Source organism: Lynx canadensis, chromosome F2 (assembly GCF_007474595.2).
Source record: "Lynx canadensis isolate LIC74 chromosome F2, mLynCan4.pri.v2, whole genome shotgun sequence".
In the NCBI taxonomy this organism is placed as follows: Eukaryota; Metazoa; Chordata; class Mammalia; order Carnivora; family Felidae; genus Lynx; species Lynx canadensis.
In genome coordinates this window covers 37201931-37216644 of record NC_044320.2, presented here as the reverse complement: position 1 = coordinate 37216644, position 14714 = coordinate 37201931, and the positions used below count along the sequence as shown (strand labels likewise).

Below are 14714 nucleotides of genomic sequence, written 5' to 3'. Positions count from 1 at the left end.
CAAATTCATTTAAATTCAGAAAGCGTACTGTATAAATCTGAGTGGGCATCCTAACTATATTTCAGAACCCTTACTTGCAGACTTGGAAATATCCAAAATTACCTCTTATTCTCATATCAACCAATAAGTGGGAATATCTACAAGATCTTATCCAATAAAGCATACATGTACTAACTGGGAAATCTAGGTGTTTCAATTTTCTGATTTCCATCATTATACTCATATGGACTGTGTAAGTCTCTGCTGCCCCTACCATTTTTAATATTCCACTCTTATTCCATTCATAGAATTAATTTTTATTAGCCACTATGTAAATTCACCAAATATTGTGGAATAAGCGTCACAGTCAATCCTAAACTGGTGTTGTATTATTTTTCATGCTTCCATCATATGAGTTCTCATTTACACTGATTGCACACATCTTAATTCTCAATCTCTAAAAGGTGGGAGAAGGCATCTGTCACATAATACTATCAAACATCAAAGGAACTGTATCCAATACGATGTGTGCGTATGTATGTATAGATGTTTACGTGTGTGTGTGTGTGCATAAGCGTGTGTATATCTCCCAACAGAAAAATGGGCAAATGAGATAAAAAAGCAAATCACAACAATTGAAATCCAAATGACTAACAAGCACTGAAAAGGTTATCAGCCTCACTAGCACTTGAGGAAATGCCAGTTACAACCACAGGACACCAATGACACACCAAGACACAGGCAAAAATTTTGAAGTCTGACAATACTAAATGCTAGCATGGATTTATAGCAATGGGTACTTTCATATTCTGTCAGTGAAAGAATAAATGGGCACAGCTGCTGTAGAAAAATGGTTATGTGTACAAGAATACACATTTCAGCATTGCTTTTGTGAAAAGTAAGAAACAACCGAAATGTTAAAGAAATACCAATATACAATGAAAATTATTAAAATTCTTTTTTTTTTTAACGTTTATTTATTTTTGAGACAGAGAGAGACAGAGCATGAATGGGGGAGGGTCAGAGAGAGAGGGAGACACAGAATCCGAAACAGGCTCCAGGCTCCGAGCTGTCAGCACAGAGCCCGACGTGGGGCTCGAACTCACAGACCGCGAGATCATGACCTGAGCTGAAGTCGGACGCCCAACCGACTGAGCCACCCAGGCGCCCCTAAAATTCTTAATTACAGACAAATCTTCCATCTAATGTTGATAGAAGACACAAAAGAAAGCATACAACATGATTCCATTTACATAAAGTTGTAGAACAGGCAGACAAAAGTATACATTTAGGGATTTATTTGCATACATCATTGCTAAAACTATAAAGAAAAGAAAGAGGGTGACAATCACAAAAGTCAGGATAGTGGTTGCCTCTGAGGAGGAGTGAGGATATTGTAATCAATAAGGGATCTTCAGTGATCTTGGCAATGTTTTATTTTACAGCCCACGTAGTGGTTACCTAAGTATTTGCTTCATAATATTCATCAAATGGTTTATGTTTTAGTTTGAAATTTAAATACACATGAGTTAGCTAGATCAAGAAAAAGATAAGAGGATTCTGGGAAAATGGCAATGTGGCCCAATTCATTTTTCTACCTCTCAGAATCCCTCCATACAAACAGGACAACTAGACAGCAAAACTGAAAACTCATGGACAACATTTATAACAGAATGTTAATGTATCCCCACAAACACCAAGATACAAGTAGGTAGGACAGACTACTGTCAGCCACAAGACATGCATGGTGTTGGCACGAAGGTAGAAGGAAGTGTCTGACAGACCTGAGAATGGAAGAGCACCAAAACAGCTGGAAAAGCAAAGCAGGTCCATGTGAGGGCTCTAGCCCTCTCTAATACTGAGTACACACAAAATTGAATCACATTGCTATTTACCAATAATGAACTGGAAAGCTATATTTAAAAAATATAAGCTATTATACATGCAACAGTTTGAATGCATTATGCTTCAATGGCATTTTGCTGTCAACAGAGGTCAGTCACTGGTTGCATACTGTATGATTTCATTTATGTGACATTCTCAAAATGACAAAAGTGGTGACAAGTAACAGACCAGTGGTTGCCAGGGGTCAGGAGTGGAGAAGGAGTGTAACAAGGTTAGTGTGAGAGTTTGGGGGGTGACAGAAGTGTTTGCATCTCGGGGGGCCTGGGTGGCTCAGTCGGTTAGGCGTCTGACTTTGGCTCAGGTCATGATCTCACAGCTCGTGAGTTTCAGCCCCGCATCGCGCTCTGTGCTGACGGCTCAGAGCCTGGAGCCCGCTTCTGATTCTGTGTCTCCCTTTCTCTCTGCCCCTCCCCCACCTGTGCTCTGTCTCTCTCTGTCTCCCAAAAATGAATAAGTGTGAAAAAAAATTTAAAAAAAAGAAGTGTTTGCATCTTGATTGCCATGGTGGTTACATGAAGCTCTACAACTTGACTTGCCTATATGTTAATGTAGAACATAGAAAAGAAGGAAAGAGGAAGGATAGCCTTTTCAATAAGTGAAGATGCACAACTGGATATCTGTAAGTAAAAGCAAAAATCTCTCAAAAAACAAAAACCAAAGCAACCAAAACTTGACCTAAACCTAACACCTTATACACAAATTAACTCTAAGTGGAGCACAGACTTAAATGTAATACATAAAATTAGAAAGATTTTAGAAAACAACATAAAAGAAAATCTTTAGGATCTAGAACTAGGCAAAGAATTCTTCAGTTTGAAACCAAAGCATAATCCATAAAAGGAGGAGCTGAAAAATTAGACCTCATCAAAATTTTAAAATTTTGCTCTGTGAAAGACCCCCCCCCTCTTTTTTTTTCTTTCAGATAGTTATATTTATTCTGAATAGTAGGTGCAGGCAGCAACATTTTACATAGGAACATTGTGTTGGTTGAATAAACGTGGCCCAAGACCTCTTTGCCTCTACCCTGATGAAATGTTTGGACTGAAACTTACCTGAAGCCCTTGATAGAGACTGTCCCCCATAGGTCACCCTCCCAGGGACAATCCCACATGTGATGAACTTCAGAATTTCTCTTGCAAGGTCTTTCCTTACTTGTCTTCATGAGCATCTGTTGCTTGGTTTGTCCTGTTTTTTTCTTCAGTTAATTATGGTCTTCATAACTGAGTATGGTAACTTGAATTTGTGAAAATTGCATTTTCCATTTGTACCTCCAATTCCAGTCCATCACCACAGGGTTCACTCTGTTCTCTTCTATTTGTAACTCTCTTCCACATCGATGAGAATTCTGGTTCTCATTATCTATATAATTTTTACTATTTTGCTTAATCTAGATTTTTTTAATACAAGGATATAACTCAAGAACAGCCAGATAGAAAAGATGTATACAATAAGGTGTGTGGTAAGGAGTATAGAGCTTCCATGCCTTCTAAGCATACCACTCTCCCCAAATCTCCATGTGTTCACCAACCAGGAAGCTCTCAAAGGCCCTTTGAAGAAGTCTTTGGAAAGCTTGTCTCTGAAAAGACAAGCTAAAGGCTGGGAGAAAATATTTGCAAACTACATGTCTAATGATTAGTATCTACAATATAAAAATAACTTTAAAACTCAACAATAAGAAAACAATTAGCAAATAGACAAAAGACATGAACAGATATTTTACTGAAGAGGATATGCAAATGGCAAACAAGCACTTGAAAAGATGTTCAGCATCATTTATCATTAGAGAATGGCAAAGTAAAAACACAACAAGATATCACTGTGCACCTATTAGAATGTGCACATATTAGAATTTTCTGTTAAAAATAGAAAATTGTGACAACACCAAACAATGTCAAGGATGCACAGAAACTGGATCCTTTTTACATTGCTGGTGGGAATGTAAAAATGGTACACCAACTTTGGAAAATAGTTTGGCAGTTTCTTTTAAAACTAAAAATAGACTTACCATGTGACCCGGTAATCTCACTCTTAGACATTTATCCCAGAGAAATGAAGATTTATGTTCATTCAGAATCCTGTACATGAAGGCTCATAGCAACTTGATTAGTAACAGTGAAAGAGTGGAAACATCCCTAGTGACCTTCAGTGGGTGAATGGATGTATAACGTCCATACAACAGAGTGCTACTTAACAATGCAAAAAAAAAAAAAATTATTGACACACACAGCCACTTGGATGGATCTCAAGGGAATCATGTTGAATGAAAAATGTAACCCCAAAGATTACAAATTGCATTATTTCATTAAATAATACATTGGTGGTTTCCAGGAGTTAGGGATGGGAAGAGAAGGAGGTGGGCATAGTTGCAAGAGGGCAGTACAAGGGAAGTTTGTGGTAACTGTTCTGTGTCTTGACTGTGGTGGCAAATTCATGAATCTCTAATGTGATAAAATTGAATAGAACTAACTATACACAAACACACAAATAAGTGCATGCGTAACTGGTAAAATATGAAAAAGACCGGTGAATTATATTAATGATGTCAATTTCCTCGTTGTGATATTGGATTAAGTTATGCAAAATGTTACCATTAGGGGAAACTGGGTAAAAGCTACACAGAATCCTCTCTATTACTTCTTACAACCGCATATGAATATATAATGATTTCAAAATAAAAAGTTAAATTAAAAAAAAATTTCTACTGTATAGTAATATTTTATTAAGTTGGATGGTGTGTACATAGGCACCCACTATAATTTATACCTTTCTGTATGCCTTAAATATATGTTTTTTTAATTAATTAATTTATTTATTTAGCTTTCTTTTTAAGTTTTTATTTAAATTCCAGGTAGTTAACATACAGTTTAACGTTAGTTTCAGGTGTCCAATATAGTAATTCAGCACTTCCACACAGCACCGGTGTCCATTACAAGTGCACTCCCTTAATCTCTATCACCTATTTCACCCATCTCCCCCCACCCCCACTTCCCCTCTGGTAATCATCCGTTTGTTCTGTATGGTTAAGAGTCTGTTTCATGGTTTGCCTCCCTCTAGTTTTTTTACCTTTGCTTGTTTGTTTTGTTTCCTAAATGCCACATAGGAGTGAAATCATAAAGTATTTGTCTTTCTCTGACTTATTTCACTTAGCATAATATTCCCAAGCACCATCCGTGTCATTGCAGAGGACAAGATTTCATTCTTTTTTATGGATGAGTAATATTCCATTGTATATCTATACCACCTCTTCTTTATCCATTTTCAGTTGATGGACACTTGGGTCATTTCCATAATTTGGCTATTGTAGATAGTGCTGCAATAAACATTGGGGTGCACGGATCCCTTAGAACTAGTACTTTTATATCCTTTGGGTAAATACTTAGTAGTGCAATTGCTGGATCCTAGGGTAGTTGTATTTTTAAATTTTTTGAGGAACCTCCATACTGTTTTCCAGAGTGGCTGCACCAGTTTGCAATCCCATCAACAGTGGAAAAAGATTCCTTTTTCTCCAGATCTTTGTCAATACTTGCTGTTTCTTGCATTTTTTATTTAGCCATTCCAACAGGTGTGAGGTAATATTTCATTGTAGTTTTGATTTGCGTTTCTCTAATGATGAGTGACATTAAGCATTTTTTTCATGTGTCTCTTGGCCATCTGTATGTCTCCTTTGGAAAAATGTCTATTCATGTCTTTTGCCCATTTTTTATTGGATTATTCATTTTTGGGGTGTTGAGTTTTATAAGGTCTTTATATATTTTTTGGATATGAACCCTTTATCAGATGTCATTTGTAAATATCTTCTCTCATTCTGCAGACTGCCTCTTACTTTTTTTGTTTCTTTTGCTGTGCATATGCTTTTTATTTTTATGAAGTTCCAATCATTTATTTTTGTTTGTGTTTCTCTTGTCTCAGGAGACATATTTAGAAGGAAGTTGCTATAGCTGATGTCAAAGAGGCCCCTGCCTATGTTCTCCTCTAGGATTTTTATGGTTTCTTGTCTCACATTTAGGCCTTTCATCCATTTTGAATTTATTTTTGTGTATAGTGTAAGAAAATGGTCCAGTTTCATTCTTTTGCATGTTGCTGTCCAGTTTTCCCAACACCATTTATAGTAGAGACTTGTCTTTTTTTCCAATGAATATTCTTCCCTGCTTTGCTGAAGATTAATTGACCATATAGTTGTGGGTTCATTTCTGGGTTTTCCATTCTGTTCTGTTGATCTATGTGTCTACTTTTATGCCAGTATCATACTGTTGATCACTATAGCTTTGCAATATAACTTAAAGTCTGGAAATGGATGCCTCCAGCTTTTGTTTTTCAAGGTTGCTTTCGCAACCTTGGTCTTTGGTGGTTCCATACAAATTTTGGGATTATTTGTTGTAGCTCTATGAAAAATGGTGGTAGTATTTTGACAGGGATTGCATTAAATGTGTCGATCGCTTTGGGTAGTATAGACATTTTAACAATATTTGTTCTTCCAATCCAAATTTAGCATGGAATGTCTTTCCATTTCTTTGTGTCATCTTCAATTTCTTTCATCAGAGTTTTATACTTTTCAGAGTACAGATCTTTTACCGCTATGGTTAGGTTCATTCCTAGGTATATTATTATTTTTGGTGTGATTATAAATGAGATAAATTCCTTGACTTCTTTTTCTGCTGCTTCATTATCGGTGTACAGGTAGGCAACAGATTTATATGCCTTGATTTTATATCCTGTGAATTTACTGAATTTGCATATCCATTCTAGCAGTTTTTTTGGTATAGTCTTTCAAGTTTTCTACATAGAGTATCATGTCATCTGCAAACAGTGTCTTTCTTGCTGACTTAGATATCTTTTTAAAACCTCATCTTGTTGTCTGATTGCTGAGGCTAGGACTTCTAGTACTGTGTTAAATAACAGTGGTGAGCGTAGACATATTTAAGTTTTGAAAGAAAGAAAGAAAGAAAGAAAGAAAGAAAGAAAGAAAGAAAGAAAGAAAGAAAGAAAGAAAGAAAGAAAGAAAGAGAGGGAGAAAAACAACATTCTATCTACATATGGAAAAGTACAAAGCATATATGTAATCTGGAATACCTAGATGGGAGATGATGCCAGAAAAGTGTGTGAGGGACAAATTATGATAACCTTATTTGCTAATTTAAGGCATTTGAACTCTGCACTGAAAGCTGTGGGGAAAGATCTCAAGCAGAAAAGTAACATAATCAGATCCATTACAGCCGCAAGGCAGCTCAATAACCCTCAAATGGCACACATCTTCTCCACTATGTCCCCTCTAAGTTCCCTACTTAGAGTCCTTAAAGTTCCAAGTAAAACATTACCTCTCCTCTGTATCCTGTGTGATCACCACACTTTCTTTTACTATACTCATTTCCCATGTATGTTCCTTTTACTAGATTGTAATCACTAGATTTGTCTATATTTTACCCTCGTGTCCTTAGTACAGCACTTGGCCTATAGTAAGTGCTCAGAATAAATCTATAACTTTTTCAAGAGGTACACACACACACACAATTTGATGAGATACTGACCATAAAAAAGTCAGGGGTAGTGTGCTCACAAAGTTAAAATGAATGTCCAGTCTTATTACCAATTTTAAACACCCCAAACACTGAATTATCTAAAGGGTGAGTACTTAAGGAAGGTGAAAAATATGATAATCTTGTCATTTTAAATCTCCATAAATTATAAATCAGTAAGACAAAAAAGTATAACTTGTAATTAGCCTAGGAAAAGTAAAAGCAAGTAAGTTTGTTTCATATTATTTTTCTTACCAATAGAGAAGTAAGGGTTTTACAACCTCAATCTGAATATTTCTTAAATGTTCTTCATTCCACTGAGATGCATCTAGCAGTTTAAGTTTTGATAATATTTCTGCAGAAAGGTAGCAATCTCCACTGCTCACTAAATAGCATTTTTTCATCTTTTCAAGATGTCTAAAACGAGACATACAAATTGCCACGATATTCAACAAACCAAATGTTTTCACTTCTAAAATGTTTCACACAAGTAATGAACTATCTCAAAACCAACACTGAATTACAGGAGTACCAATGTGGAGATAAAAATATTTCTTACAATAATGAGAATAAGGAAGATATTTTTAGTAGGTTGAACAACGGCCTTCCAAAGATATCCATGTCCTAAACCCCAGAACCTCTGAATGTTACATTACATGGTCAAAGGGATTCTGCAGATGTGCTTAGGATTTTGAGAAGATTATCCCAGATTATCCAGGTGGCCCTAATGTAATCACAAGGGTCCTTCTAAGAGGGAGACAGGAGAGTCAGTCACAGAGAAAAGATGTGAGGATAGTAGCAGAGGCCAAAGAGAAGATGCTATGTTGCTGGCTTTGAAGATGGAGGAAAGGCCATGAACTAAGGAAAATAGGTGACCTCTGGAAGCTAGAAAAAGCAAGGAAATGGACTCTCCCCTAGAGCCTCCAGGAGGAATGGAGCCCTGCCTACCCATTTTAGACTTCTTATCTCTGAACTGTAACAGAATACATTTTCATTGCTTTAAAAGCCATTAAGTTTATGGCAATCTGATACAGCAACAATAGCAACTAATACAGTTAATCCTGAAGAGTTTATGTAGGTTGCTTGCATATAACTTCCCCAATATGTCTTGAAAAGCAGTAGTGGCTTTCCACTCCATAATCGATCAGGTCATGGCTTCATAACCAACCATTTGGTAACCCTTGATCTTATAAGCATGTACAACATGATCTGAATGCCATTGAAATAACTGGAATAACCCAGTCACTAGTATGTACTCAGTCAAACCCTTACTGAGAATTGCAATCTACTGTAGTTGATCTGCTTCAAAGCAAAAAGGAGAACACAGACAGTATAAAAACTTTCTTAAAGCAGGGTCCTCTTAAGGTTCTTAAGACTTACATAATCTAAAATATATGGGACAGCAAAACAAGGACCTGGACCCATCAGAGATCTAAGAGCTTCTCTAGAGGATATCTAGTATGATACCTAGGAGATATCTTACTCAGATATGAATGTCTTAAGTGGCATCCAACAAAAGATCATGGGATATGTTAACAGAGCAGGTTGTTAGGATCAGTAGTCTCTTACAATAGCTTAAGGTGCCTTTTATAAAAGGTATCTTAAGCCAGTATGTTTATATACTGAAAAATTATTTTTTCTATAAAAATAAATCGTGAGAATATTATAAAAATAAAATAGAATGGGGCGCTTGAGTGAGTCAGTCAGTTGAACATCTGACTTTTGATTTTGGCTCAGGTCATGATCTCATGATTCATGAGATCAAGCCTTGCATCCCTGGGGTCTGCGCTGACAGTCCGAAGCCTGCTTGGGTTTCTCTCTCCCCCTCTTTCTGCCCCCACCCTGCTCATGTGCATGCATAGGCACGTGCATGCTCTTTCTTTCTCAAAATAAATAAACATTCATAAATAAATAAATAAGAAATAAATAAATAAGAATGATTGATTTGAAAGCAAGTTTAGAATCTATGAGAAGAAACATTATGCAAACCCAAACAATTGCCACTATTTGTATCTGATAATTATGAAATCACAGAAATAGTGAAATCAATATTATTATAATAAAATAAATGTTAATATTAATTCCTCTGAAAGCATAAATTACATTTTTATATTTACTTCAGGCTTTCTGTCTGTGCTTAAATGACCCAAACTAATATTCCATAATTTTTTTAAAAAAACTACTGAAAAGTAAAAAATTGACTTACCTTTGATGTCTTCCAGCGTTCTTAAGAACTTTTAACCTCTCAATATCCATCCATAACAACCAATATCTCTCTCCTAGTGTACCTTTTATAAATTTCTTAAATCTTTCAAACTCTTTTCTATTGCCAATCTCATAAGCTTTGTGAGAAATACACCAATCAGCCCTGCTCTCTTGTCCAATGCTCTCACTTTTTAAACTTGCTTGTTCTAGCATCTCTTTTGACTTGACATAGGTTTGAAATGTTTCACTTGACACAACATTCCTGCCAGGAACAGGCTCAAAACCCTCCTCAATCACCACTTCTGTTACCTTGTTGAAATTTATAAAATCTGGGCTTTCTCTAAGTGGCTCTTCAAAAATGTGATGAATTGCTACTCTCAAAATAAAGGCTACATAAGATCTTAAAAATTCTTCACATGTTGAGAAATGCAATATAAGGCCATCATCAGCATCCTGTTGCTTTTCAAGGTATATTCTCAGAAGCGCTTGAGAAGGAGTGTCTTGTAGACATACAGACCCATCTTCTTCTTTGAAATGAGAAATTAATCTAGTGGATTCAGATGAGTCCCGTTTTGTCCTTGGGTGAATTCCATCATCAAAGATAAAACTTTCTGTATTAAATCATAAAAGGCTATTAGATCAGATATGAATACAAATATGTTTTGATTATTAACTAGATGTTGTAGAGCCAGCATGGTAAATGGGCCTGTCACAGGTAGATACTTTGTGCGCTTAAAGGGGAGTTCTAAAGCCACATTTGGTACCAGAAGAGAAAAACCTGCCCAAAGGATTGGTTATGTCTTCCCTGGACATAAAAAGGGACACTGGTAGCAGACGAACTAAATATTTGATATCACTAATACAGAGATCTTCAAAAAGACATTATGCACTTTTAAAATGTAATAGTTTAGGCTGATATAGAATGTTAATATATAAAGGCCAAATCTATTAAACACGAATATGTGCATTAAATAACTGTATGTATTCCAGTATTTCATGCTGCATGGTAAAATAAAACTAGCTACCATTAATGATGAAACAGTCAATAAACAGATCAGAACCAGAGTCATATCAGTAATTTTTTAAAATTCACTATTTTGGGGGCACCTGGGTGGTTTAGTCAGTTGAGTGTCTGACTCATGATATCAGCTCAGGTCATGGTCTCGCAGTCATGGGATCAAGCCCTGCTAAGCGTGGAGCCCACTTGGGATTCCTTCTCTCTCCCGCTCTCTGCCCTTTCCCGCTTGTGTGCACTTTCTCTCTCTCTCAAAATAAATAAACATTTTTTTTTAAATTCACTATTTTCTCAGAAAGATTCAATTGCTATCATACTTTTAACCTATCATCAAAATTACAAAATGACATAAAGTACTTACGAGAGATTACAAATACAAATGGGTTGTTTTATACTTTTTCTAAAGTATAGTCTTTAATTATTTCCTCCTTCTTTAGAAATCAGAGAAAGATCTGATGTCAGTGCTTTATTTCCCATGCAAAATCTACCCCTTGAAATGCCATGGATCAGGAAAACTCTGTTGTCATCTGTGCCCCACCTCCATGGGCATTTTCTCAGGCATAGTTTTCAAATCTCAGTGAACTAGAAATGTTTCATTATAATTTTTATTGAAAATTAAGATACAGGGGCGCCTGGGTGGCGCAGTCGGTTAAGCGTCCGACTTCAGCCAGGTCACGATCTCGCGGTCCGGGAGTTCGAGCCCCGTGTCGGGCTCTCGGCTGATGGCTCAGAGCCTGGAGCCTGTTTCTGATTCTGTGTCTCCCTCTCTCTCTGCCCCTCCCCCGTTCATGCTCTGTCTCTCTCTGTCCCAAAAATAAATAAACGTTGAAAAAAAAATTAAAAAAAAAAAAAAAAAAAGAAAATTAAGATACTAAGTTTCCACAATCTTGAGAGATTAGACTTTTGTAAGCCTACAAAAGGATCTGGGTATACACTCAACCCAGTTGTAGAGGAAAAGAGCAAGGTTAGCATTTCTGTTCATCACCTTCCTGCTACCCTTTCTCTTCCTGTTTACCATCTCCCCTACCTTTGCTCTCCAATTTTCTACTTTACTATTTGGGGGAAACAGCAAGAAATCTATAAATTCACCTATTCTCAAATTAAGGAGATTCTTTTCCTCTTTCTAGATTTAGGTTCAATTCTAGAGAATCCAGATTTACTGTCCCCCAAAGGCTGCTTACTTACACTTTTCCAAAGAATTAGGTAACAACTGTTAGGGAATTGCTAAGTTCCTCTCCTGAATCATGTTGCTAGATTTTTTTTTCTCTAGCAATATCATGTTAACGACTCTCATTTCTGGAAGTTTCCATCTACATTTCTGAAAAGTTGGTATCATCCACAAAAGTTCCCCACAGTACAAATATATCTGCTTTTCAAGAAGAAAAACAGTCTGAACTTAAAAACAGAAGGAAAATTCAAGTTGTGTGAATGATTATATACTTTCAAGAGGAAAGAAAGTTTGCACCCCTTAATTTCAAAGGCTTAATAATAATAATTTATAAACTATCATAGGAAATAAAGACAAAACAAACACTTACTGACTGCCTATGAAGTACCAGGCACTAGGCTGGGCTTTTTCTATACATTTAGTATGTGTCATTATTCTAATCTTACAGATGAGAAAAGACTCTCAGAAGTGGAATAACTTTAAAAAGTCACACAGGTAGTAAGTTTTAACCCATCTAACCCATCCTCTTTCTACTATGCCAACTTGCTCTAAAAAGCCAATAGAAAGTGAAGTGGGGCAGGGGGGGATGGGGACGGAGATAATTTTTCTCTCCAACCACTAAGTATGATATTGTAAGATTAGAACAATGAAAAAAGATTTAAAGAGGAGTTCTGAGGGGGGCCTGGGTGGCTCAATCGATTAAGTAGCTGACTCTTGATTTCAGCTCAGGCGATGACCTCACAGTTCATGAGATGGAGCCCCGAGTCAGGCTCTGCATTGACAGTGCAGAGCCTGCTTGGGATTTTCTCCCTTTCTCTCTGCCACCCCTTCACTCAAGCTCTCACTCTCAAAATAAATAAATAAACTTTAAAAAAAAAAGAGTTCTGAAATCATTCTTGTCCTTTCTGCTTACCAGAAACAGATGAAATAACCGGTGGTTCAGTTTTGCTGTGGAGTACACAAGATGGTAATGAAAACGTTGATACTGTTTGCAGACTCTGTTTTGCCAGTGTAAACCAATCTTTCGTTTGAGTATAGGTGGCCTAGGAGAAAAGGAGCACCTTTGTTTAATGTTAAGATTGGCAGTATTCTTCCAATCACAAACCTTGACACATCATTAGGGTAATATTAAATTTGCACAGTACAATATGAAAGGAAAATTTATGCCATCAAAGAAAAGAATACTGTCCACAGAAAAATTCATTATCTGAGAATAATGGGAAGGAATCTCAATTCAGATTATTTGCATAGGTGGCCAAAAGAAAAAATGAGCCCAATATCCATCAAATTCTTCTCTACTGTTCCACAAGAGGCATGCAACCCTACTTCCTGGCTTCATTATAGGTTCATGCCATCCAGCTGTATCTTGAGCAGTCACATGGCTCATCAGTCCCCGGCTGCATCTTTTGTCAGCTACTCCCATTTACAACTTCACAATTATTCCATACCCCTAATTCTGTCTGATCTGGTTCAGTGTTTTTTTACAAGGCCTCCCTAATATGAGAAACTTACTCTCAGGAGCACTGAAAACCTCTCCAGGCTCAACTACCCCTTTGCCGTAGATTCAGTTTTCACAGCTTTGCTTGCATTGTATGCATCCCAAAGACCGATTCCTGACTCCGGCTGCCTCTGGACATAGCCTTCAATTTTTCCTTTGCTTTTGTGTACCTCGAGCCAGCTGAGTAATTCCCAAGTTGACCCTCAGCTTCCAGAACCCCAATCCTGAGAAGCCCTCATCTCAGCTTTCCTGGGAAAATTCTTCTGCCTGCCTCTCACTAAATAATGCCCTCATATTTTTCTAAAACAATCCAAATTGTTTAACAGAAGCAGAGAAGGGAGTGTCCAGCATTATTTTCATTTCTCCTTTGTCCAACTGAGTCAGAGCTGGCTGGCACTTAGCCTCAGGAATACTCACAAAAGAGGCAGGGCTCAAATGGAACAGGTATTGTTCCCTAATTGGCAGGGCAAGTCAAGCCACACAAGGAGACCAAAAAGCAAGAGAAGTAAGTCACTGCCCCTCTTAGACGTAAGGTTTCCTGGGTGGATAAAAGCTTTGACAGACTCTAATTTCCTTTTGTTCCCTCTTTTCCTTCCTTTAAAGCCAGGTCATTTATTATTAATTATATGTTCATTTAACATATATTTACTGAGTGACTACTGTATTCTAAGCCTTATCCTAAGCACTCAGAGAAGCCCAAAATAACGAAGAAACAGTCAGGGAATTGAGAGAGACCAACATACAAGAGTCCTTGTTATTTCAACTGCACAAAAAAAGATGGCGGAGTAAAAATGAGGAGAGAAAGAAGTCAGTCAGACATTAAAGCAGTAACTAGTCCACTTAATATTCTTAAAGAGATGAGTCCACTGTTTGTGTTTAGATGGTATAACTGAAGACCCAAAGAAATTAATGATCACAAAGATGAATTATCATCATAAAGCTGAATTGTCATCATAAAGATGAATTGTCATCGTAAAGATTCATCTTTGTTTGTAGTCATGATTGAAATGATTTAAGGGCCCAAGGAATTTTGAATCCTCAAAGTTCAAAAGCTATTAAGAAGATTTTAGATAAAGTACTAATCAAGTGAACAGAAATGAGTTTTTTTCATCACAGAAAATAGCAAAAATAAACTAGCTTAAATTTTACCCTCACATCTGATTTAATTTACATGTAAGGAATTAGATCTTATTTCCCTAGATTGATTCTTCCAGTTGTATGTTTACTGACTGACCTGTACTATGAGAACATATTTTTATGACACTCCTGACATTTCTATAATACATAAAAGAAAAAAAATACTTAAAAATAAGTATAAGAGAGAAGAAAAATATGCTTTTAGTATATACCTAGCACTGGTCAGTGAAAATAATGCAACTGGCAAAATCTCAAACTTTTTTTGTGCCAAATATTACTGATAGAAATGCCAAA

The 14714-nt window shown here is 36.6% G+C and overlaps 1 protein-coding gene across 1 annotated transcript in view; it reads right to left on the bottom strand.

Moving 5' to 3' along the window:
* RGS22 (regulator of G protein signaling 22) overlaps positions 1-14714 on the bottom strand; it is a 144392-nt gene that overhangs the window by 81570 nt on the left and 48108 nt on the right. The window contains 3 exon segments of the mRNA XM_030304390.2: positions 7653-7814; positions 9604-10213; positions 12699-12828. Coding sequence (XP_030160250.2) covers positions 7653-7814; positions 9604-10213; positions 12699-12828 — 902 coding nt within the window.